Source organism: Hyperolius riggenbachi, chromosome 4, assembly GCF_040937935.1.
Source record: "Hyperolius riggenbachi isolate aHypRig1 chromosome 4, aHypRig1.pri, whole genome shotgun sequence".
NCBI lineage: Eukaryota > Metazoa > Chordata > Amphibia > Anura > Hyperoliidae > Hyperolius > Hyperolius riggenbachi.
Window position 1 is genome coordinate 92,396,110 of NC_090649.1, and position 26,283 is coordinate 92,422,392.

General features: G+C 44.4%; 1 protein-coding gene across 1 annotated transcript in view; it reads left to right on the forward strand.

Annotated features, from left to right (window-relative positions):
- Positions 1-26,283, forward strand: part of PDIA6 (protein disulfide isomerase family A member 6) — a 52,825-nt gene that overhangs the window by 8,657 nt on the left and 17,885 nt on the right. Inside the window, 4 exon segments of the mRNA XM_068280301.1 lie at positions 869-926; positions 7,170-7,296; positions 12,157-12,239; positions 12,242-12,274. Of these exon segments, the coding sequence (XP_068136402.1) occupies positions 869-926; positions 7,170-7,296; positions 12,157-12,239; positions 12,242-12,274 (301 nt within the window).

The following is a 26,283-nucleotide window of genomic DNA, read 5'->3' on the forward strand; positions in this document are numbered from 1 at the left end:
TTGCGTTTTTCCTATACTTAACATTGAGGCAGAAACGCATCCGCAATCCAAAAAATGCCTCACCCAGGCATTTTTCGTTTCTGCAAAACGCCTGCCGCTCTGGTGTGCACCACCCCATTGAGATACATTGACCAAGCAGATCCGCAGCCGCAAGCGGATCTGAAAACGCCCAAAAAGCCGCTCGGTGTGCACCAGCCCACACACCTTGTTTAACAGACTTCATCTGCATATCTGGCAATCATCTGCAGATCTGAAAATCCATCCTGGTGGATCTGATCTGCAGATGATCTGCAGATGATTGCCTGCTAAACAAGGTGTGTATGATGATCTGCAGATCTCATAGACTATGAATGCATTTTGAAGGAATGGATCTATTGCAGGAAGAGATCTTTTGCAGAAAATGATCTTTTGAATGTGTACAGCATCTGTGTGTGCAGCATCTTGCAAAGATTTTATCTGATGGGGAGTTCAGCTCCATAGACTAGACTGTGTAGAGTATGGCTCTCATACTACATGGAATGGGGTATAATTGGTCTGTGATCTTGCCTTTTTCAGAGACTTTTATCTCAAGTGTGTATGCAGCATAATACACACGGTACAAATTTTCCGAAGAATCCGTCATGTCCAATATTGCTCCCGATCGTTTATGCGCTCGATTTCTCATAGCAGTGAATGGAAAAAGATAAGAGAATCGTGTGGGAAAAAAATGATCGGGTCGCAAAATCGCATGGAAAATCGTACAGTGTGTACCCAGCATTAGTTTGGCTTTGTAGATATGCTACTGAATGTCAGACTGAAGTCTGATTTTGCTGCTGACTTGTTTACTTTTTGGATCTTTTTAATGTGAAAGTTTTTTTTTGTGTTCTAGGTGCGGACATTGTAAGAACCTAACCCCGGACTGGAAAAAAGCTGCAACTGCGTTAAAGGTAAGTCCTTAATTTAAAAAAAAAAAAAAAGTTGAAGGCTTCTCCTGCCTTTTTGTATCCAGCACCCATTTTCTTTACATTCCCGAATACCTCCCATCCATCACCAATTGAATAACACACCAGCACATTCTGTCTTGAATGTTGCTTGTCAGTCTGGTTGCACGCTTCACCATCTGATTTTACAAATGTATTATTCAAAGTGTATAGTCAACTGACCCTAACGCTAAGTACACACCATAATTTTCTGGCAGATTCACCTGCCACATCCATTATTTCCAACATGTCAGATCTTAATTTCGATCTACCGTATTTTTCGGACTATAAGACGCTCCGGACTATAAGACTCACCTAGTTTTAAAGAGCAAAAACTAGGGAAAAAAATACTAATCCTAGGTGAGTCCATGGTCCAGGAGTGTCTTATGGACCTTTCCTACCCACTCACCAAAGATGTCTCTGTCTAAATTAAGGTGCGTACACACGTCAGATAAAAATGAAAGATCACAGACCAATTTTACCCCCATTCATGTAGTATGAGAGCCATACCTACACAGTCTGTTCTATGGAGCTGAACTCCCCATCAGATAAAAATCTTTGCAAGATCCTGCACACAAAGATGCCCGTACACACTCAAAAGATCATTATCTGCAAAAGATCTGTTCCTGCAAAAGATCCGTTCCTGCATACTGCATTCATAGTCTATGACATCTGCAGATCTCATACACACCTTGTTTCACGGACAATTATCTGTGGATCAGATCCACCAGGTTGGATCTTCAGATCGGCAGATAATTGTCTGATCTGCAGATGAATGTCTGTTAAACAAGGTGTGTATGAGATCTGCAGATGTCATAGACTATGAATGCATTTTGCAGGAACGGATCTTTTGCAGGAACAAATCTTTTGCAGATACTGATCTGTTGCATGTGTACAGCATCTTTGTGTGCAGCATCTTGCAAAGATTTCTATCTGATGGGGAGTTCAGCTCCATAGAATAGACTGTGTAGAGTATGGCTCTCATACTACATGGAAGGGGGTAAAATTGGTCTGTGATCTTTCACTTTTATCTGACGTGTGTACGCACCTTTACACTGACAAGCTACACCCCTGCTGCTCCCATAGCTACACTGCATTACAGAACACCCCCCATCCTCCCCAGCTACACTAATCAATCACAATTAAATTTCAGGTTCTTACCAGCATGGGTGGCAGTAGCTGGGTCTGGTCTCAGTGTCCAGGCTGCAAATGACTCTACTGAGGTGCGCAGAGGGGAGGCAGCAGTGCAATCCATAGTGTTTCCACGTCTTACTGATGTAGCCACTGTAATTACCGTGAATGCTTTTCCTTTGATCTTATTCTTCAATTATGCCCCGCAGCAGCGCGATCCATTGGCCCAGCAGCACTGCGATCCTCAGCGCTTCCAAGCGGCATAGGAGCAGCCGCTGTAATTATTGGCAGTGCTGTAGCTTTGATTCCCGTGCCACTTCATGCCAGCGCATCAGCGCGATCCCAGCTGACAGGCACATCTTCAGCCGCTATAGCGGCAGAGTCCTCTGAGGCTTCCGTAGTTCCCTGTTTACTGGCGCCCTCTGATGACCACGTGGGTCGCAGGTCACCAGAGGGTGCCAGTAAATGGGGAACTACGGAAGCCTCAGAGGACTCTGGCGCTATAGCGGCTGAAGATGTGCCTGTCAGCTGGGATCGCGCTGATGCGCTGGCATGAAGTGGCATGGGAATAAAAGCTACAGCACTGCCAAGAATTACAGCGGCTGCTCCTACGCCGCTTGGAAGTGCTGAGGATCGCAGTGCTGTTGGGCCAATGGATTGCGCTGCTGCGGGGCATAATTGAAGAATAAGATCAAAGGAAAAGCATTCACGGTAATTACAGCGGCTACATCAGTAAGACTTGGAAACACTATGGATCGCACTGCTGCCTCCCCTCTGCGCACCTCAGTAGAATGGAGACAAGCGTCAGGATAGGTAGATTTGTGCTACATTCGGACTATAAGACGCAGTAACTTTTTTCTCCCCACTTTTGGGGGAGAAAAAGTGCGTCTTGTAGTCTGAAAAATTGTGTGTGTGTGTGTGTGTGTGTGTGTGTGTGTGTGTGTGTGTGTGTGTGTGTGTGTGTGTGTGTGTGTGTGTGTGTGTGTGTGTGTGTGTGTGTGTGTGTGTGTGTGTGTGTGTGTGTGTGTGTGTGTGTGTGTGTGTGTGTGTGTGTGTGTGTGTGTGTCGTATATTCCGGCGTATAAGACGACTGGGCGTATAAGACGACCCCCCAACTTTTCCAGTTGAAATATAGAGTTGGAGATATACTCGCTGTATAAGACTACCCCTCTTCAAAACATGCCGCCTCCATCCTCCTGGCCCACCCCTGTATACATCCTCTGCACCTCACATCAAAATGAAAATAAGAACATAGTACTGGCATTACTGGTGGGTGCTGCAATTATCCAGGGGAGGGAAAAGAGATCGGGCTGTGCTTTTTAAGAACTGGAAAAGCTTGCTATGCCTATAGTACATTGTGCCAGGCAGAGCTCTACATTACATACCGGGTGCTGCAGTCAGGGGAAAGATCCATCTGGGTCGCACTGGGTGTCAGGCGCCGAGTGTACGTTCTTGTGCCAGGCAGAGCTTTAAATGACGTACCGGGTATGCAGCCATGGCGGAAAGGTCAGTTTGCGGTGTGTGTATATATGTATATGTATGTATGTATGTATGTATATGTATATATATCTATATCTATATCTATAATCTCTTCATTCACTTCTATGAAAATTGATTGGAAAAATGAAAATCTATCAAAATGCAGATCGGACATATTGTAAATAATCGATCTGGCAGGTAAATCTGCCAGAAAATTATATGGTGTGTACCTAGCATAACATTACACTGTTGTCAGAATCCTAGGACAAAGATTGTGCAGTCAGATTGTAGTGTGTGGTTTTGCATTTAGGTTGGCTAGTCTCCAAGTAAAAAAATTTTTGTTATCCCTCCTGGCTTAAAGGAAACCTATAATAATAAGCCAGTTTAACTTTTACCAGCCTCCTGGTAAAACTGGTCCCCTGCAGCAACCCACTTTAGTTTCTGACGACTCAGCCAGTTGATGGCCACTGCGCCTGCATGTGACTGTGCATGTCCTTCATCATGCTCCTGCCACCGGGTGAGTTCTGCTCATGCCCAGTATGAGAAAATCTCGTACTATACTTAAGTCAGCCTAGACTGCTGTTCATGGCTGCCTATGCTGAGAATGGAGCGTGTGTGTACAGGTGTTTCTTTAAATTCTAGAATGATGGATCTTTACACTGCAACCCCCTGAGCGCACTGTCCTCCTCCTTATGCCTCCCGCTGGGATCCGCTCTGCCATGTGCATCGTACATCATCCTTCCTCACCTTAGTAACAGACAATTAGCTCTGCTATATTCTGTGCAAGTCTCGACCTCCAAACTCTACCCCGAGTGATTGTGTCCTGGTCTGTTTGGACGACTGCAGTTGTGCGTCTGTATGCACCTTTTAGTTTAGTAAATAATTCAAGTTTCCACCCTGACATGATGGCGATATCCAGGAGTCCTTGTGATGCTGCGGGACATTTCGATTTTCTTATCAATGATGTGCAAAGATAGCAGCCCTCATCAGAGTAAAGTAGAGTTCTGGTTATCTGGAATTCAACTAACCAGCAGTCTCAACCAACCAGCACAAATCGACAGCAATACTCAGTGCTGAAGGACAACTTCTTAGGCTGCTTGTTGGCCCCGCTGTCCTTTAAAGTGTACTTTAAGGACATAACTTACCTTAGGAGGGAGAAGCCTCTGGATCCTAAAGATGCTTCCCACGTCCTCCTCACCAGAGGGGATCCTGCGCGGGGACCCCTGAAGATCTGCCAACAAGTACTTGTCTGTGGTGCGCACTGGTGGAAATGGCCAAGCCCAATCGGGACTACTGTGGAGATAGTTTGCGCCTGCGTAGTAGAGGTGACCCGATCGGGCTCGACTAGTTCTGATGGAGCCTGAGGGGAGATTTGCTACTGCGCTGGCAGACAAAAGTAAAAAATGTTCTGCTTGTTCTCCGGGCTGGAGGAGGGCAACTGGGAAGCCATATTAGGATCCAGAGGCTTCTCCCTCCTAAGGTAAGTACCCCCAGGGGCACTCCCGCCCCCCCCCCCCCCCTTAAAGGGTACCAGAGATTAACAAAGTTTAAAAATATAAAAAAGTTGTTATACATACCTGGGGCTTCCTCCAGCCCCATAAACTTGGATCGCTCCCATGTCGTTTTCCTCCGCTGCCTCTATCGTTGGTACCGGGTCCCGTCACTTCCGCCGGACGCGGCCAGTCTTTTGCATGCACAGGGGCTCCCTCCGGCTCTTTACGCATGCGCCTGTGCAGGACGGAGGGATCGCCTGTGCAGTACGGAGGGAGCGCACTGCGCTTGTGTTGACTGGCCGAAATGACGGGGCCCGGTACCGGCGGACAGAGGCAGCGGAGAAAGGCGGTGTGGGAGCGATCCAGGCTGATGGGGCTGGAGGAGGCCCCAGGTATGTATAAATATGTTATTTTATTCGTCTCTGGTTCTCTTCAAAGGTTTACTTTTAAAGAGAACCCGATGTGGGGATCTTAGAATGATCCCCACATTGGGTTCATTCCCCCCCCCCCCCCCCCCCCCACATCGGGTTCATTTCCCCCCCCCCCCCCCCCATAAATTACAGCCGCGCTGTCGACACGCAGCGTGTCACAGCGGGCTGTATTTGCCTCCCTAGTTTCGCTCACGCCGCTCTCCTGCAGAGCGCTGGTCCCCGCCCGCGTCCCTTCCCTCGCTGCTGATTGGAGGGAAGGGACGCTGGCGGGGACCAGCGCTCTGCAGGAGGCGGGGGGAGCGGTGTGAGTGACATTAGCTAGGTAAACATTGCCCGACAGCGTGGCTGTGATATATGGGCTAGAACGGAGCGCAGGGGGGACTTGGGGGATTCAAATAGCAACAGAGGCTGGGCACTATAGCCAGACCCAGCCTCTGTGTATAGATTTCATACTAAGATCCCCACCTCGGGTTCTCTTTAACCTTCCTGGCGGTAAGCCCGAGCTGAGCTCGGGCTATGCCGCGCAGGAAGATATCTCAGCCCCTGGTGGGGCGATTTTCTTCATTTAAAATGCTGTACGCGCAGCTAGCACTTTGCTAGCCGCGCGTACAGCTTGATCGCCGCCGCTCTGCGGCGATCGCCCGCACGCAGCGGCGCAACAGGGCCCCCCCCGCCAGAGCCCTGCGCTGCCCGGACCAATGAGTTCCGGGCAGCGCTATGGGCTGGATCGGAGGCGTCTGACGTCAGGACGTCGGCTGACGTCCATGACGTCATTCCGATCGTCGCCATGGCGACAGGAGAAGCCAAACAGGGGAACGCGTTATATACGCGTTCCCCTGTTTGCTATTGATGCCGGCGACGATCGCACTAGAGGGACACATGCGCCCTCTAGTGGTGTTTCATGTAGCTACCACTCTGGTAGCTTTACATGAAACAAAAAAAAAAAAATTAAAAAAAAAAGGATTTTTGCCTTTTTGGCAAAAACAACTAACCGCCAGGAGGGTTAAAGAGAGTGTGTAATAAAAAAAAAAAAGAAGATAAAAACCTCTGGGGGATACTTACCTTGGGAGGGGGAAGCCTCAGTGTCCCCCTTCCCTGTCTCTTCGGAGAATCCAGCGCTGGCTCCCCGAAACCTCCCCGACAAGCAGGATATTTTATTCACTTCTCAGCGATCCTGCGCAGGCTATATCTATCTATCTATATATAATTTCTTTAAAGAATGGTATCCACGGCTCCACCGAGGTTAATATACTTTCTGTTATTGTATTTTAACATTGTCTTAAGCAACCAGAAAGCACATTTATCCAGCATCAGCCGAGCCATATCGGTGCCATATAACTATTGTATAATGAAAATGTCAATCTCTTGAAAGTAGCTGTACTTTTTGTACTGCTATCTGGGCTGTAACAAAGCCACAGTGTGTTCCCTGCTGGACCTTTTTATAATTGATTCATCAATTCTAGATGGGATGTGCGGCTGATTGCCTTTCCTGTCCTGTCACAAGTTGTTAGCCTGATTTCCTGGGTGTCCAGACTTAATGAGGCGAGGCCAGAGCTGGCTGCTGTGCTGATTAGCTAATGAAGTGCCCATTCTCTGACTTCCTGTTTTCTGCTGTGGATGGGAATGTGAGACCCTGGCAGTTTATTGATCTCCTGTATGATTTCTATTGGTTACAGGGCATTGTGAAGATTGGAGCAGTGGATGCTGATGAGCACAAATCTCTGGGCGGTCAGTATGGAATACGAGGATTCCCCACCATCAAGGTATTTGGGGCAAATAAGAACAAGCCTGAGGATTATCAAGGTTAGTGTCCAGCTACTCTTGTACAAAAATGCCTTTCCACCATTCTCCTTCCCCGTTTGTGTTGTGTTTTTTGTTTTTTTTGTTTGTTTGTTTGTTTTTATTTTATCTTTTTCTCTCCTTTGGATGCATATTGTGTGGCATATATATTAATTTCAAAGCCAGCAGCTTTGTCTAGATGTCCTTCCATCCTCACAGGCCCACTTCTGCCCCACCTCTGTAGGATTGTCCGCAGCATCGATGTGCTTGCGCGCATGTGCAGCATGGAATGGTTAATGAGAAGCAAATCATTTCGAGTTGTTGCAACATTATGCAAATGTATGCATCTTGAGCATGAACAAATCCAATTCTGTTGAGATAAAATTCGATTGGTCCATTTTCAAGATGCATACATTTACGGACAACATTTGCATAATCCTCGATCTCAAAATAAAAACAAGGAACACCAAGAGCCCCAATAGTGTAATATGTACTGGTAAATGGGTACTAGAGTAAATATTAATACTCACAAACCAGGGTTACCATTAGGCAACCACTGTAAAAGCAGGTGGGGAGATTTTCCTGACCCCACTTAGGAAGAAGTCGCTCTCTGTAGATGAGAAAAACGGGGTTCAACCCTCCACCCAGGGTGGACTCAATATTATGCAGGAGAACAGAGGCGCCAAAAGGATAAAAGGAAGCTAAATTAGTTTAAAAAAAACAAATTCTTGGTAAATAGGAGGCAGTGGTGGACCTACCTCCTCCAAGTAGACACACAACGACTGTAGTAAAAGACAGTCAATATATTTTATTTACGAACTCCAAATATGCAACACGTTTTGCAGGTTTGATTCCGCTTCATCAGGCAATAACGACAACGGAGCAATAGCATATGTGGTTAGTAGAAGAGCCAGGTACTTCTGTACACAAAGGTGCCTGGCTCTTCTACTGACCACATATGCTATTGCTCCGTTGTTGTTGTTGCCTGATGAAGCGGAATCAAACCTGCAAAACGAGTTGCATATTTGGAGTTCGTAAATAAAATATATTGACTGTCTTTTACTACAGTCGTTGTGTGTCTACTTGGAGGAGGTAGGTCCACCACTGCCTCCTCTATTTACCAAGAATTTGTTTTTTTTAAGCTAATTTAGCTTCCTTTTATCCTCTTTGGCGCCTGTTCTCCTGCATAATCCTCCCTCTCAAAATGATTTGCATCTCATTTGACCTTCCCTAATGATGTGTGCACTCCTGCCCTGCGCAGCGTAGCGTGCACCACAAAATAGCATATAATTTGCAATCTACTTTTTACTGTGCATTGCATATAAGCCATGTTTATTTTGTTAACTTGTCATTGCCTTTCTGGCTTACCTAGGAGGCATCGCCAGTCAGTCCTTCCCTGTGAGCATAACCTGATTTCATGACTCCACCCACCTCCTCCTCCTCTTCCTGCACAGAGATAAAAGGGCAACGGAAGCAAGAGGGTTATGGAGGCTGACATATTTATTTCCATTTTAACAATGCACATTGCCTGGCTGTCTGATCCTCTGCCTCCAATACTTTAAGCCATAGACCCTGAACAAGGATGCAGCAGATCTGTTGTTTCTGACATTGTCATGCATGCTTGTTTCCGGTGTGATTCAGACACTTCAGCAGCCAAATAGATCAGCAGGGCTGCCATGCAATGGGTATTGTTTAAAAGGAAACAAATATTGCAGCCTCTATTCTTCTCACTACAGTTGTCCTTTAACTATGTGCCATTAGTGAAACCAGAGGTGTATTAAAATGATCCTGAGCCAAAGCTTGGGATCCAAACCAGATTGATCCCTTAAGAGGGAAGCCTCAGGATCCTATCAAGGCTTCCCTTGCCGCTGTAAAGCCCCCCCCCCCCCCCCCATTGCAGAGCACGGCCCTCCTTAACATTGGGGCCGCACAGCTCTTCTGCAAGCGGGTCCGCGCAGTAGCCACGTGAGCTGGCTGGGTTATTGTGCAGGAAGAGCTGCGTGGCCCCATTAGGATTAGCGACCATGCACTGTCCCTAATCTTCGGGGGGGGGGGGGGGGGCACGCTCAGCAACAGTGGACAACACAGCATCCTGAGGCTTCCCCTTTTTTTTTTTTTTTTTTTTTTTTATTAAGATGAAATGGGGCCTAAGGCAAGGTAGGAGCATTGGCTCCCCTGTATGGCCCCTCTAGTAATCCAATTTAGGAGAGTTGTCAGTTGTGGCCCCCTGACACCCATTGGGCCCCAGGCACCTGCCTAGGCTTGCCTTCTTGGTGATCCTGCTCTGAGTGATCTAAAGGTGCCCATACATGACTTGCGATAGCGATCTAGGTTATTGGGCAATCCGCAACAGTGTGTTGGATTGAAAGTCGATTGACTAGTAGCCCACACACTGCTAGCGAGATCCTATGCGATTCTCCTTTAGGGCTTGTTTCCACTGTAGCGGTGCGGAATCGCCTGGATTCCACCGCTGAAGAAATCGCATGCGGCTGCGTTTCCGCATGCAGATTTACCCGCGATTTCGCATGGCAAGGAGTTCCATTGGCTTTCATGCGAAATCGCGGGGAAATCCGCATGACAAAGCCGCATGCGATTTCCCTATTGAATACATTAGCGGCGATTCGCCCGCATTCCTGCCGCACGCAAATCTGCACGACCCTGTCGTGCAGATTTTCCCCGCACCGAAAAACGCCGCCGCCGCACACGTGGAAACAGCCCCATCCACTAACATTAAGTATGCGAATCCGCATGCAGTGCCCGCATGCGGATTCGCTATAGTGGAAACGAGCCCTTACTCTGCTCTGTTGATCAAAATCATGTGAACAGTAGCCAATTCCTTCATGAGCGACTGATCATTTTTTCCATTTGCCCGTTCTAGTAAGCTGGCCAATTCTGACCAGCCAATTTACATCAATCAAACAAAATGCAAAATCCCCCCCCCCCCCTCCCCATCTGATAAAATTATTGAATAGCCAATCGAACTGTAAAAACGAGTAAAGGATAGGCATCGTAAAAGTGCCCACTAATGATACAATCTTGATTTACAACATTACCACAACTTTGTAATAAGAGGGACTATCTAGTATCCGTACAAAGTATATACATTCAGGTTACCCTTCTAGAACATATTTGTGGTAAGATTGTACAATCAAGATTGTATCATTAATGGGCACCTTAAGTCTTGAGACTAGCCTTACAAGGGGTCACTCTGTTAGACCCCATGATAAGCTGGCCAACTCCATCAAAGAATGCAATGTATATTTCAGTGGTTGAACAGTGTTCAGGGGCTTAAAGCCTCATCTACACGCGTAGATGAGGCTGCGATCCGGCAGCTCGATTAGCCGCCGGATCGCCCCTTCCGCGTGCCCGCCGCGTCCCCCGCATTCGATTTTCCCCGCTCGTCCCCACCGGCGCCGCTTATCTTACGCTCGATTCCCTGCCATTGTCCCCTCGTGGGGAGCGAGCAGGGAATCGGCGGAAGCAAGATCCGTCCTGTTGGATCTTATCAATCGAGCCGCATCAGCGGCTCGATTGATAAGGAGCATCGCGGCCGCATCTACGTGTGTAGATGCGGCTTAAAGGACCACCATTGCCTAAAATTTAAAATCTATGTGTGCACATACTTATATCAAGTAAATTTCCCCTAGATTGAAAGCACAATGATAAGTTAATTTTCTTCTGTTACTGTCACTTTACAGTTTTTCAATTTGCAATATTTCAGATTTAAGTGTGTAACTGTGGTTGCCCACAATGCACCACTGCTGAATAGGCAAATTATCTCTTTTATGCAGAGTGTCTGCATGTTGGGTTGATGTGGCTGTGTAACATTTATTAGCTATAGGCTTGCTAGACACCAGCGGTTCTGGATGTAAGCCTGGCTTCAGGGGCATAAAGAGATAATTTGCCTATTCAGCAGTGGTGCATTGTGGGTAACCACCGTTACACACTTAAATCTGAAATATTGCAAATACCCTCTCTTTTTAAAGAAGGCAAACCACACTAAGTATTGCTTTATTCTGAGAGAAATCTACTTACAAATATGTGCGCAAATGTGTTTTGGTTTTGTTTTGTTAATTTTTACAATTGTTGTTTTTGTTTGGTTTTTTATTTATTTATTTATTTTTGAGATATTGGTTCATTAAAATATCTGTTTCTTTTAAGGGTTTTTAGTGCCCAGACAGCTTCTATTGTCCGTCTATAGTAGGCCTGAACGATTTTTAGGAAAAAATTTAAATTGAGCGATTTTTCTGTCTGAAATCACGATTTCGATTCACGATTTCCTACAAATCAAGCATTGTTCCTCTCCTTTGTGGGCCTCTGTCCACATCTCTCTTTGTGCACCCTCTAGGTCTCTCTTGTGCCCTTTGTGCCTCTTCTGTGCCCCCTTTGTCTCTTTTGTGCCCCCAAGCTGCGGCAGTACTGGACATACCTTCCAGCAAGAGTCCAGCGATGGCCGTCTATCCACTTTGCCTCCTGCAGGCTCTAATGCACAGCATACTTCCTGTATGTCATGTGACACACAGGAACCAGGAAGTCTACCATGCACAAGAGGCAGCAGATGGCAAGAGGGGACGGACAGCGCTGGTCTTGTGCGGAAGTTATGTCCAACACTGCAAATGCTGCGGGCCGCACGCGCCCGTACTTGGGGTAAGTTTGAAGCAGTTTCTTTGAACTTCCCCCCCCCCCCCCCCCCCCCAATGCGAAAATGTCATCACAGAAATTGCTACTTTGACGATTCCAAAATTATGATCTTGGTGATCGCAATTTTGGTTTAAATTCGATTTTATCTTTCAGGCCTAATATATAGATACTGTTTTGATTTTTGCACCAGCTACCCTTTGCTTAGTTAAAGATTATAATCGCAGAGTTTCCTTGTACCTGCAGGAGCCAGGTCTGCGGAGGCCATAGTGGAGTCTGCATTGAATGCTGTCCGGACTCTTGTGAAGAGCAGGCTTTCTGGAGGAAGTGAGGAGGAGGAGGAGGATATGACTCTGGCAAACAGGTAGGTATCCCATCATTACATTAACAGCCAAGTTATTGCCATAGACCTGGTACTCTCATCAGTGAATGTCAGCATGTGGAAGTATGCTGGGATCTTTTTATTTCCAATTGCTGAATCCACCCAGGCATTTTTGGAGGGTTTGAGGGAGCATCATTACTTGCCACCCGATCGTCAGCTTCTGCCGCATTTTGTTATTCATGGAGGTGTTGCATATGAACGCTGCAAAGCATGTTGGGGGATGTAATTCATGGATATGAGTACAGTTCTGTATTTGCATACAAATGTACACCTTTAATAGCTGCAGTTTTTAACACCGGACTTCTGGTTTACTTCAGCAATTGTAGGGTGACGCAGCTTCTGCGTTGCACTACGGCGCCAGGAGCTCATCCATCATACAGTGGGTACTGTGGCCTGTCTCATACAGTCTAATGGCTGCTGCGATGGTGGAGAGTACCACAATTTTACATGTGTGAGAGGGGCCTTATTAGCCATCACCTCCACGCAGTGTATTTGCTGCTGACCAGTTGCTTGCTGCCCGCTTTATCATGGTGTTCTGTGTTCACTAAACCTTCAAAATGAATAGATGGATGGAGTGGTTGCAAAATTGAGGTGGTTGGAAGAGGGGTCTCTTCAAAAGATCTTCATCCCAACAAAAACAAATGCAATGTTCATGCTTGATCAGTATTTCACAGGGGTCTTCAGGGAAGGTGTTATGGTGGCTGATGCCTTCCTGTGAGACATTGCTTGACAACCAGATTCTCTGAAGTTTAAAAAACCGAGAAAGAATAAGTGAACTTCTAACATAAGGAAGTAAAACGGCAAGACTTGCACTTTCCCTCTATTTTTTTCCCATGTTCAGAAGGGCTGCTTCATCAAGACGGCTTTGCAGAAAAGTGGAACAGTTGGCCAATGCGACCAGTCATTTCAGCTGCTAGGAAGGAGGGATTCTGGGAAGGAAGAATTCTGATTCGTTGCTCCATTTACCATATCTGTCATGCTACAACGCCAGCTTGATCCTTCTGCGTACCCACTGAGCACTTTATTAGGAAGACTAGCTTGGCATGCAATTATCTAATCTGATTTATGTAGTGGCCATGCATAATGTCCCACAGATACAGACCAGGAGTTGGCAAAAAAAAAAATGGCATCTCGGTTATTGCTAGCTGGTGCCAGACTGGCTTATTTGAGTGCTTCAGTAACTGTTGATCGTGGCCCCACATGCACAGAAGTCTCTACTCCATACTCTGAATGTAAGAAAATGTCCAATGAGCAGTTCTGGGAATAGAAGAATTTTCAGAGGGATTGAAGGAGAATGGCCAGACTGGATTGAATTTCTAGGCTTCCGTAATCTTGATGTGGTTTTTGTTTGTTTTTTTTGTTTTTTTTTCGGGATACAAAACCACATATGTAGGTTCGGTTCCAATCCCATCAACCAACAACAGAATGGAGCCCACAATGAGCACCGAATTTGCTTACACTGGACAGTTGTAGTACCTCGATTTTTCTGCTGTGGTACAGAGATGGTAGCGTTACAATTTAATGTTGACAGAATAAAGCCAGCCTGCCTTTTGTTAGCTGTCCATGCAGGAGGAGGCTGGGACCTGTAAGAAGGGATATATGCAGCACAAATGTGCAACTGGCAAGTCTGCACACGTTGAGTCCTACAACTGCATCAACAAGAGTGGAATGTGTTTGGCAGCTTGTGCAATCCATTGATAAAGTGCTCAGTAGGCAGCATATGTAGTAGTGGTTAGCACTCTAACCTGGGTCCCCGGTTTGAATCCCGGCCAGGGCACTATCTGCACAAAGTTTGTTTGTTCTTCCACTGTCTGCGTGGGTTTCCCCCAGGCACTCTGAAAACATGCCGATACGTTACTTGGCTTCCCGCTAAAAATTGGTTTGTTTGTGTATACCTTACTGCACTGTAGGTCCAGGGGGAATATAACTGTATGTTCTGCACACTTTGATCTATGGAAGGATAAAATACAACCCTGAGGGAAGCGGACAGCCTTCGTAGTGTGCAGGCAGTTAGTAGGGAGGGGAAGAAGGCAACGGACGGCCTTTGTTCAGTGTACAGGCAGATAGTGGGGAAGGGGCAACTGGCAGCTTTTTATTTAGTGTGCAGGCAGTTAGTAGGGAAGGGACAACTGTGACAGCCTTTGTTCAGTGTGCAGGCGGTTAGTAGGAAAGGTTGGGTGGGAAGAACTCTCATAATAGGGTATCAATGTTTGAGGCACTAATAAAGCCTTTCTGAAAAGAGAGGCTTTGAGCTTATGGATGCATTTGCAGGTTTGGTGAGTGTGGGTCTGGCTGCTTCTCCCAACTGGCAGAGAAAAGCAAAGCGTAGTGACAGTTGCAGTGCAGAGATGTGTAGATGGCGCCAGTCTTAATTGAATAGTTTCCATCATTTTTTAAATGGCAGAAGCAGCTGATGTACTGTTAAATCAATGCTGTTTTACTGAACATTTTTCTTTTTCTTTTTTCCTTCTCCCCATTTATAAGCAGTTGCTGGTTCAGTGTTCTGCAGTGGTTTTCCACATTATCAGTACTGTAAGGACAAAATGGAAGCCATCTTTAGACAATCTGCACCAAATATGTACTGTATGTGTATTCTTATCAGCTAATGCAGGCTGTCCAATGAGAGCAAGAAAATGCCATGCTTTCTCTTTAGATGGCCTTTACATGAAAACTTGAAACTCTGAAGGCAGCCAAGTATAGGGCCCTGTACAGCAGCCCCAATGACTGCTCGGCCAGCGATCTATCCGGGCGGATCACCCCAGCCGAGAGCATTGTTCTCCCCATTTCCCCACCCACCATGGGACGCCTACACCACAGTTCTTAAAGAACAAGCGACACCCATGCTAACCTAGAAATAAAAAAACGCATATGTAGATAAATACTACTTCTACTTACATAACAGATGTATTGTGCTATCCACGTAATGATTCCAGTAAATTTTATAAAGGAAAAGCAGAATATCCTATTCTAGGCAGTGGCCATTTTGCCAAGCTAATGCTGACATCATATCCTCCCTGACTCTTGTCCCCCCCCCCCTTTTCTCTTGCTCATTGTGTATTCATTAGCTGCCCTCCTCCCAGAGTCTTCAGACACTCCCACTGAGGTGTATACTAGGAACTGCAATCCTCCAATCGCTGAGTCACCTCAGCCTTGCTTGTAAACACAAGTGAGCAGATAAGAAGCTAGGCAGGGAAATAAAGGGAAGAGGAGGAATATATTATAGATAAAAAGAACTGCCAGCATTCAACTCTTTGGCACTAGGGCCAGTGCTCATAAAGTATGTGATAACTTCAGCAGAAAGTTTTGCAAGTTTTTTTGAATGCAGGATTAGCATCTTTATCACATAATACACTCAGACTAGTTGCTGTTGAAATTAGATTTTTATGGTGACAATCCCGCTTCTAATCGCTGCCTCAGCCTTGCTTGTAAACACAAGTGATCAGAGAGTGTTTCTGAGAAGCAGCTAGGCAGGGAAATAAATGGAAGAGGAGGAATATACTATACAGGTCCTTCTAAAAAAATTAGCATATTGTGATAAAGTTCATTATTTTCTGTAATGTACTGATAAACATTAGACTTTCATATATTTTTAGATTCATTACACACAACTGAAGTAGTTCAAGCCTTTTATTGTTTTAATATTAATGATTTTGGCATCCAGCTCATGAAAACCCAAAATTCCTATCTCAAAAAATTAGCATATTTCATCCGACCAATAATAGAAAAGTGTTTTTAAAACCAAACAAAAAAAGTCAACCTTCAAATAATTATGTTCAGTTATGCACTCAATACTTGGTCGGGAATCCTTTTGCAGAAATGACTGCTTCAGTGCGGCGTGGCATGGAGGCAATCAGCCTGTGGCACTGCTCAGGTGTTATGGAGGCCCAGGATGCTTCGATGGCAGCCTTAAGCTCATCCAGAGTGTTGGGTCTTGCGTCTCAACTAGCTCTTTACAATATCCCACAGATTCTCTATGGTTCAGGTCAGGAGAGTTGGTAGGCCAATTGAGCATAGTAATACCATGGTCAGTAAACCATTTACCAGTGGTTGTGGCACTGTGAGCAGGTGCCAGGTCGTGCTGAAAAATGAAATCTTCATCTCCATAAAGCTTTTCAGCAGATGGAAGCATGAAGTGCTCCAAATACTCCTGATAGCTAGCTGCATTGTCTCTGCCCTTGATAAGGACCTGTAGATAAAAAGAACCCCCAGCATGCAACTGAATGGCAATGGCTATTAAAGGGCCAGTGCTCATAAGGTTTGTGATAACTCCAAATCCTAGCAGAAGAAAGTTTTTTTTTTTTTTTGCAAGTTTTAAATGCAGGATTAGCATCTTTATCACTTAATACACTCAGACCAGTTGCTGTTGAAATTTGATTTTTATGGTGACCATACCGCTTTTTATAAGACATCTGGTGGCTTGATAAGCAAAAGACCAACCAACGTACCAACCAACCTTATTCTCATTTAAGAGCCAAACAAAACTTCTGCATTTTAGAAATCATGTTTTTACAGTTTGGTGAGAAGGTACCATCCAGCCTTTCCCTCTGACCAGGTCTACCTACTGTCCACAGGAGGGAGTAAGTGTACATGGACAGGTGATAATTTTGTCCCTGGGGTTGCAGCTCATACTCTCTTGGCAGTTCCAGTTCACAGAGCTTTGAGTCCTCAGATATGGATATTGAGTGAGTAATGGCAATCTCCTATTTAACTTCATCATCAATGAAATATTTGGGAGGGTGGACCAGGACATTTCAGTGTTAAAATATACAGAGCTCAAACTCCATTTTATTTATTTTGTTGTACTATAGCGCTATATATTCTTCATATCTACTTGCAAAGCGGCGTAGGGAAATTTGGGCACACTGTGCCCTGCCATAGGCACTAATGGGAATTTCGACTATAGCAACGCTCAGATAGTAATTTGGGCGCCGTCAAAAAATGGAGCCCAAATTACTTTATAAAAACAGCATAATTCTGCCGCCAGCGATAGTCAAATTACGTCTTTCCCCTGAGTCCATGGTGGCCTGGAGGGGGAATAATTATCAATGCAGCTGGGACTTTTGCAGGAGTAGGGAGAGACATTTTTGGCTTCACCCTGAGCCCAAATTCCCTGCTGCTGGTTTTGCATGTATGCAACTACCAATACGTGCTTCCAATGTTAATTTGCATGAATCTTTGTTACATTGTGATTGACATTTATAGCACCGTAATCTCCTGTGGAGCTATGCAAAATGGGTATAAACAAGGGTGTGTAAAGCAAGTAACCAAATCCTGTAGGTGAGTTCATGACCAGTGGCAAGAAACCACAAGGAAAGCAACCACCCTCAGATCTCTTCAGAAGGTACAAGTTGTTTGCCTGCTTGATCCATGCACTTCAGTGCTTTTTGAGTCTCTCTGATCCAGGACAGTTATAAATGTTCCAGACTGCTGGCATACTGTACAGGGCCAAGCTCTAAACCAGCCCCCCACCCAGTAGATTTCATACCTTCCCAGGCTGCCTATATACTCTGGATCAGCAAATCCTCTGGACCCGCTGAACTCTGGGGAACGCCTCAAAATTTTATTGGCTGACTGGTTAGTTAAAGTGAACCTGAGGTGAGAGTGATATGGAGGCTGCCATATTTATTTCATTTTAAGCAATACCAGTTGCCTGGATATCCTGCCGATCCTCTGCTTCTAATACTTTTACCCATAGACCCTGAACAAGCATATGCAGGTGAGGTGTTTCTGACATTATTAGCTTTCTGGTGTTATTCAGACACTAATGCAACCAAAGAGATCAGCAGTGCTGCCAGGTAACTGGTATTGTTTAAAATGAAATAAATATGGCAGCCTTAATATCACTCTCGCCACGGGTTCACTTTAAAGCTAATGCGAAGTCAAAAATTAGAAATCAATTGATGAATGGAAAAGCACTGTATACAGCTATACAATCACCATATAACTTTTGAGTTAATTAATCAATACTTTTTCATATATACTGTATATACTCACATATAAGCCGACCCCCCCCCCCCCCCCCCTAACTTTTATCTGAAAAACCAGGAAAAAAATGATTCCCCCCCTCCCCCCCACCCCATATAAGCCAGGGATAGGAAATGCTGGATTGGTGCAGGCTGCGCGATTCTCCCCCCCCCCCCCCCCCCCCCCCAGTGTGTCCCAGTATAGCTAGTATAGTGCCCAGTATAGCTAGTATAGTGCCCCCCCCCCCCCCCCCCGCTCCCCCACCCGTGGCTGCTGCTATTACCTGGTCAGCCAGCAGCCGCTTCCTCTAATCCGGGTTCCCCTCTTCATGCGTATACTGCAAGTGTTTCACAGCAGCGCGCCCGGCGCTGCTGCAAGGCAGGAGGCTTGAAAGAGTGCGGCTTCCTGTAGAGGTGATTTGTATCACCGTTACCAGGGGAACCACTCTTTCCTGCCTCGTCGCAGCAGCGCCCGGCGCGCTGCTGTGAAACACTTGCCGTATATGCATGAAGAGGGGAACCCGGATTAGAGGAAGCGGCCGCTGGCTGACCAGGTAATGGAAGCAGCGGGGGTTGAGGGGGGGGCCAATGGACCACCAAGACTTGCATACAAGCTGACCCCCACCCCCCCCCTAACTTTTGGCCCCCTTTTGGGGGGTCAAAAATTTGGCTTGTATGCGAGTATATTTGTGAGTTCTTAGATCTTGTTGAGGAGAAGGGGTTTGCAAGGACTACAGCAATAACTGCAGTTTGTCAGGTGTAATATTTAGCCACACCCCTTCAAACATGAAAATTATTAATAAAGTGGAAGCAACCAAACTCAACATACAGCCTGCATGAATGTTAATAAATATTGTGTGTATCTTCAGAAGTCTTATGTTGGCAACTGTCTTACAAAACAATTAAAATGCTGCCAGTAAGTTTAACTAGCCTGGCTCCAAGCAGTCATAATATGGCATAGTGTACACTTTTTTTTTTTTTTTTTTTCCCCTCTCAATCAATGAATGTTTTTATTATTATTACAAAGCAAAACAAATCATGTTTGCTGTGACTTAATGTTGCATCAAAAATGCAAAAGAATAGTGCCAAGAATTACACATAGTAACTCATGAACAGCACACAACTCAACCATGCATAACAATAGTAGGTGAGAGTAGAAAACCGCAAAACAGAATTAAATCTAAAGTTACCTTCAGGGCTGTGGAGTTGGTACAAAAATCTGACTCCGACTACTCAGGTTAGGATTCCACCAACTCCTCTAATTTACATATTACAATTTTGCAGAGTTGCGAGCAGCGGGGGATTTAAAACTCTCCTTCAATTACCGCTTCCCATGTCGCATCTCCTTGGCAACAGGGCGTCATATGACGTGACGTCAGGATATGCCAGCATATTACACATTGGCTGCCAGCGTGTAACGCGCTGGCGACGTCATGTGACGTCTTGATGCCATGTAGACGCGATGCAGGAAGTGGTAATTAAAGGTGAGTTTTAAATACCCTGCTGCCCGCTTGTGTCTTTACAAGGAGGGAAAGGGTATCTGGCCGGTGTAACAGCGCACATCCGGCCCACGGGCCATAGTTTGCCCAGCGCTGCCGTAGACTCTGAACAAGCATGCAGCATATCGGGTGCTCCACATTACTGTAAAATCTGCCGCATGCTTGTTTCTAGTGTTATTCAGACAAGACTGTAGCCAAATAGATCAGCAGGGCTGCCAAGCAACTGGTATTGTATAAAAATAAAAAAAATGGCAGCCTCCATATCCCTCTCACTTCAGTTGCCCTTTAAATTAAACTCCATTTTCAGGTAGGCAAAATTGACCATTTTTAAAATTTACTCAGGACAAAGAGCTTTCCTTTACATATTGAACATTGTTGAATTGTAATATTTGTAGATGGACTTGAACAGTGATAAAATGCGCAGGCTGAGGCCTAATTGTGCAGTTTCTAGTCGTGCCATGTGAAATAGGCGCAGGCTGTGAATATCATTTTAATTATCTCTAAAGCCATTGATCCTGACTCAGTGTCCCACTTCATCTTTATACGCTGTGGAATATATCCAGAATCAATACGGTGTCCTGATGCCACTGGCTGCAAGATTGTTCCATTTTCAGCAGGCTGTCGGGAGCGATGGCTTTCTATAATTCTCTCAATGCATGTTTCCTGTAGTTATCACATTTCCAGCGATCAATTCTTCTTCTTGTAGTGCCACTTCCACTTATGGGCTCTGTCTTCTGAACAGCACACCACCAGTAATGCAGTCTGAATAAAAGTATTCTCCTTGGACACAATCATGCATTCTGAGAAGACTATATCACTGGGATAGACACAGGGTTGTTTAATGTTAGGCTTTCCTCCAGAGATTACCCACTTGCAGTGTAGCAGTTCAGTAATTGTGTCCCTCTTGATGCAGTCCTTCACGGTTTCTTTATTGTACATAGTTTTATGGCTCTCATTCTCTGCACACTTCAAAGATTACCTTGAGGAGCTCACAGTTTAGTTCCCGTACTACAGTCTAGTCCAGGCATGGGCAAACTCGGCCCTCCAGCTGTTATGGAACTACAAGTCCCACAATGCATTTGCCTTTATGAGTTATGACTGTGGCTGTCAGACTCCCGCAATGCATTGTGGGACTTGTAGTTCCGTGACAGCTGGAGGGCCGAGTTTGCCCATGCCTAGTCTAGCCTGTTGTGTAGAGAGCTACATGGCCAACTGTTCTTGTTTTTGGAATGTGTGAGAAAGCTGGAGGAAACATTCATACACACTTCTTGCAGATGTTGTCTTTGGCTGGAGTTGAATCCTGGTCCCTAGGACTTGGACAAGTGTGGGGGTCAACCATATAGCAACAACTGAGAGCAAGAGTTCTAGCCACTTAACACAACCCAGTACCTGAGAACAAGAGTCCTAATCATTAAGCAAAACCACCAACCAGGAGCAAGCGTTCTAAATTCTTAGTGCAACCTAGAACCAGGGAGCAACAATCCTAAACCCTCAGCACTACTCAGCCGCAACAGGCAACTTCGGTGTTGTGGGGCGTCCATGATTTTGGTGCCACCATGGCCTGTAATGTGGATTATGGCTACAGTGGCGATCACTTAGTAATTTGGGTGCCAGCGATAGCTGCCGCCCAAATTACATCTCCCCCCTAAACAATTCATTTGTCAGAGGAAAATCGTATTGAAAATAGCCAGGAAGTTTGCAGAAGCAGGGTGAGCTGTCTTTCAGCTTCACCCTGTGCCTAAATTTCTGAGAGCCCTTTTTTTTTTTTTTTTTTTTTTTTTTTTACATGCTCACCAACCCAGGAGCAAGAGTTCTAAACACTTAATGTGACCCAGCATTCAGGAGCAAGGGTTCTAAACACTTAGTATGTCCAGTAAAAATAACCTAATTTAATGTTCAGCGCTGCGTAATATGTTGGCGCTTTATAAATTCAATAAATAATGTCCAGCATCGAGGAGCAAGAGTTCTAAACGCGTAACCCAACTCGGAACCCAGGAGCAGGAATTCTAAACACTTAGCACACTCCAGCACCCAGGAGCAAGATTCTAACTATACATACCATGTTTACTAAGCTGATGCTGGCCATTAGGGTAGCAGTGTATTACAGCATGGGTGAAGGAGTGGATATAAATCTAGCTACAAGTTTTGTGTTAAGTAAAAAATATTATAGAGGCACCACCCTAATTAATGTGAAGCCAAAATTACTCAAGGGAACCACCGACTCTGTGAACCAATATTCCAGAAAGTAAAACAGTGCTCAACTGACATTTTCAACTATTATCGTAACAACCTTTTATTGAAGATACCACGACAAATTGAATGGGCTAGTCTCCGTTAAAGAGAAGCTGTACCCTAAAATTCTTACAATAAAAAGCATACCATTCTATTCATTATGTTCTCCTGGGCCCCTCTGTGCTGTTTCTGCCTCTCCCTGCTGCAATCCTGGCTTGCAATTGCCATTTTTATCCAGTGTTTACAAACAAAAGACATAGCAAGTGATACACTGAGAAGAGCTGAGTGTGAGTCAGTGTGCAGGGGGCCTGGAGAGGGTGTGTATAGCTTCTAGCCAATCACAAGCAGCACAGCACATTCCAGCCAGACTGCATGAGCCCGACAGACCCGACAGAGAAGATTAGATCATATAACAGAGATAATACAGCCACTGTGCAAATAGGAAAGGCTGCAGTTAGACAGAGCACATTAGAACAGGTATAGGAACTTATAGGATAGAAGAAATAAGGATGAAAATTTTGGTACAGAGTCTCTTTAAGGGCCCTTTTCCACTAGCAATCGCAATCACAAATCACAAACGCCAGTGATTGCGATTTTTCATTAATTCTGTTATGCGATTTTCATTTGCCTTGCATTATCATTGTAAAAATCGCTCCAGCAAGCGATTGCGATTTGCGATTAGCGATTTCCAAATCGAATCACTGTAGTGGAAAATACTTCTCTTGATTTCTATGATAAAGTAACAGCCCTAGCGATTTAAAAAATCACTAGCGATTTGCGATTTTGCGATTTAGCAATCACAATCGCTCTAGTGGAAAAGGGCCCTAAAGTAGATCCGAGATAAACTTTTACTCATTGCATAATTGTGTTCCTTTTTATATAGTTTATAGGGCATTTCTCAAGCCAAATACTTTTTTTGTTTTGTTATAATACTTTAATTCCCTATAAACTAAACAAGCCTCACCCACAGCTTTTCCAGTGCCTTGGTACTTTGAGACCCATGCAGCAATATCTTATGGGAGCTCAAACTGGGCAGGAGGAAGAGGGTACTAGCCAGATGTTTCAGAGGCAGAGGGGAGTGAAATGTTCACAGGCTGAGGGCTGTAGATGCTATCAGCTTGCCTGTGTGTTATGTGACAAACAGAACATGGCTGCCCTCATTGTATCACAGGAATAAATAATCAAACTGTTGAAGCTGTTTGCAGCTAGATTTTCTGTGTAAACTATCTAAACTATTGATAAGATATATAGACAAGTTACTTTTTATAGTTAGGTTTTTCATCTCGGATCCACTTTAAGCATCACAAAATCTTTCCTCCCCTAAAAACATGAATCAATAGTCGCAGGTCTATCTATGCACTGCTCTTAAGCTTCACACCAATACACATGCCATCTTCTCTCACCAATACACACCATACATGGCCAGCACACAATCAGGGCTTCCATTTATGATCATGCATGCTCGCCTCCAAACACATAGGCCTCAATTCACTAAGATTTATCAAACACTTTATCAAACGTTTGATAATTTACCTCATGTGTAAAATCTAATTTTGAATTCACTAAAGTGTTAAATACTTATCAAATATTTTATTGATAAAACATTCAATAAATATATAACATAATATAACACCTTAGGGAATTCAAAATTAGTTTTTACCCATGAGGTAAATTATCAAACGTTTGATAAAGTGTTTGATAAAGCTTAGTGAATTGAGGCCATAGTATGTTGCAATGGGACATCACAGGGGTATAGCCCCTCCCCTGGATGAGCTTTTTTTTCCTTGAGGTGCCTTGACAAAGCTTGGCTTATCAAGCGAAACATGTAGGCAGCGACTACAATATTGGAACTTTTACTTACCAATTCAAGTTTCTGAGGATAATCCTGAATATGCCTTATTAACTGCATATACCGGTATATGTATATTTTAATTACATATTGTCCCTTACTAGAGAGAATTTGTTACAGGCTAAATGTGCAGTCTGTTTAGTGAAGAGTCTGTTACTTTCACAGAAGCCACCAAGGTGCCTGACCTGAAATAATGAGGTCTAAATTGTGATATTTAAGGTTTTGTCTTTTTTGCCCCCCTTTCCTTCACGGGGCTAATGTTCTGCAGGTGGATAAACGGCGCCAAGGCAAACCTCAGCAGAAGAAACCTCGTCAGCCTGAATATGCCTAACTTGGAAAAGAGCCCTCTGCCTAACCTGGAGTGCCTTCTAAGCATGTTTAGTGCCTTCCCAATTCCTTTCATCTCAGCTAGGAATATCTCACACTTCAACTCTACCTTTCTCCAGCAACGACAACCTTACAATGTTAATGTCCTACCAGTACTAGTGTGATTATTTTATCAGCCTTGTGCCCATTTTTCTTCATTCCTGTTGTATTTTTACAAACTTTTTTTTTAAACATAAACCTTGTTCTTTATAAGCATCCTTAACCATTTGTAGTCAGGCCTGTTATTTTTGAGTAATGGTTGTGTTGCAGCAGAAAATATTCTAGCTAAATTTTTAGATGGCAAAAACGCCATATGCGCACACATTGGTTGGCCAACTACAAGTGGCTGAAGCCGTAAACAATTATCCGCACTCCTTCCATGTGATGAAAATCAATCCCTTTACTAGGCATCTATTAAAATACAGCAAAGATCATATCGGCACAAGTGGTTGGAGGTTAGAGTTCATCAGGAGTGATATTTACTGATGGCAGAGGTTGGCTAGGTAATAAATGCCCTGGAAGTGATGAAATCACTGGCAAAAAAAACATGCATCACCAATCTAGTGGAGTATTGGTAATTAAATGTTCTACTCCAATGGCATTTTTCCTGAGAAGCATCTGACAACGTCCATACATACCAATTTATGGGGGCCTTTCTCCTTCCTCTAGAAAGATGGTATCACGACTTACCACTCTTCATACCTCTCCCTCTCTGTTGTATCATGGTCGTGCCTTTTGCTGGACAGTTTCTTAAAGGTTCAAACACCTTATCACAATACCGTAGACCTTTACAACCACAGAAAATGCATACAAATATACTTTTTTTCTTTTTTCACCCAAATGTAAAAATATTTGCATGAGATGAAGATGAAACATCAGAAGGGTCATGCTTATGTTTTTGTGGTTAAACATAAGTCCAGTTACTTTGTTACTGATATAAAAACCTGTATTGATTTGAATTCATAAGATGGGAGTTGAAATATTTCTGGAAATTTCCATCAGCAGATTCCAAATGACAGTGTCTCCATATCTGCTCCATAGTCACTAGAACATGGAAAAAAAAATTCTCACATGTTCTCGCTAACATAACCTACAATGTTGATCCAGAAGAGGATTTACTTGAAGACCTCCGCAAAACCCCAAGCTATGATATACAGACCTCCTTTAGATTACGAAAAAAACTAGAAGACTTCCCATAATCTTAAAATATGCATTTTGCAATGATGCATGAAGTATCACATAGTGTAGCATTATCCACAGCACTGATAGCCCTTTTATGAGTTGTTACCTATTTTTATGGAAGTCGTGCTGTCAGTTGTGAGTTGGAAGACTGCAGGTTGGATGATGCAGGTTTTCCTTTACACTAAGCTTGTGGAGTAATTTGTGATGAAAAATCCACAGGGAAGTATTGGGGAAGAACCTGAACCTAAAAAGGGCATCATGTTTTTCCTACTAAATAAAGTAACACTATATGAAATCGCACACCTTTTATGGATTCTTGGCTTGTGCGTGAAGCTTTTCGGGAAGAACTGAAACCTCTTTCATTTGGTCATCTGCACAAAGTTATCTTGTTTGGCATGAAAGGAGTAACCAACTGATCTTGACAAAGACTACTGCCTGTCCGAATAGGAGCTTTTAAAACATTTGTATGCATACAGAAAATATCCTTCCATTTAAAAGATTCTCTCCCCACAGTGCTATGGATAAAGGTCCTACCTCTTATTATTTTGTCTTTGCACACTTCGCGCTGTGTCCTCCAGCTCAAAGGTTGTTAAAACTCCCAAATATGTATATTCTGGACTTGCCAGCACAACCAATAAGGTCTCTCCCTTTTGCCACACCCCAAATATGTATATTCTAGACTCGCCAGCACAACCAATAAGGTCTCTCACTTTTGCCACACCCTAAATATGTATATTCTAGACTCGCCAGCACAACCAATAAGGTCTCTCACTTTTGCCACACCCCAAATATGTATATTCTAGACTCGCCAGCACAACCAATAAGGTCTCTCACTTTTGCCACACCCCAAATATGTATATTCTAGACTCGCCAGCACAACCAATAAGGTCTTTCACTTTT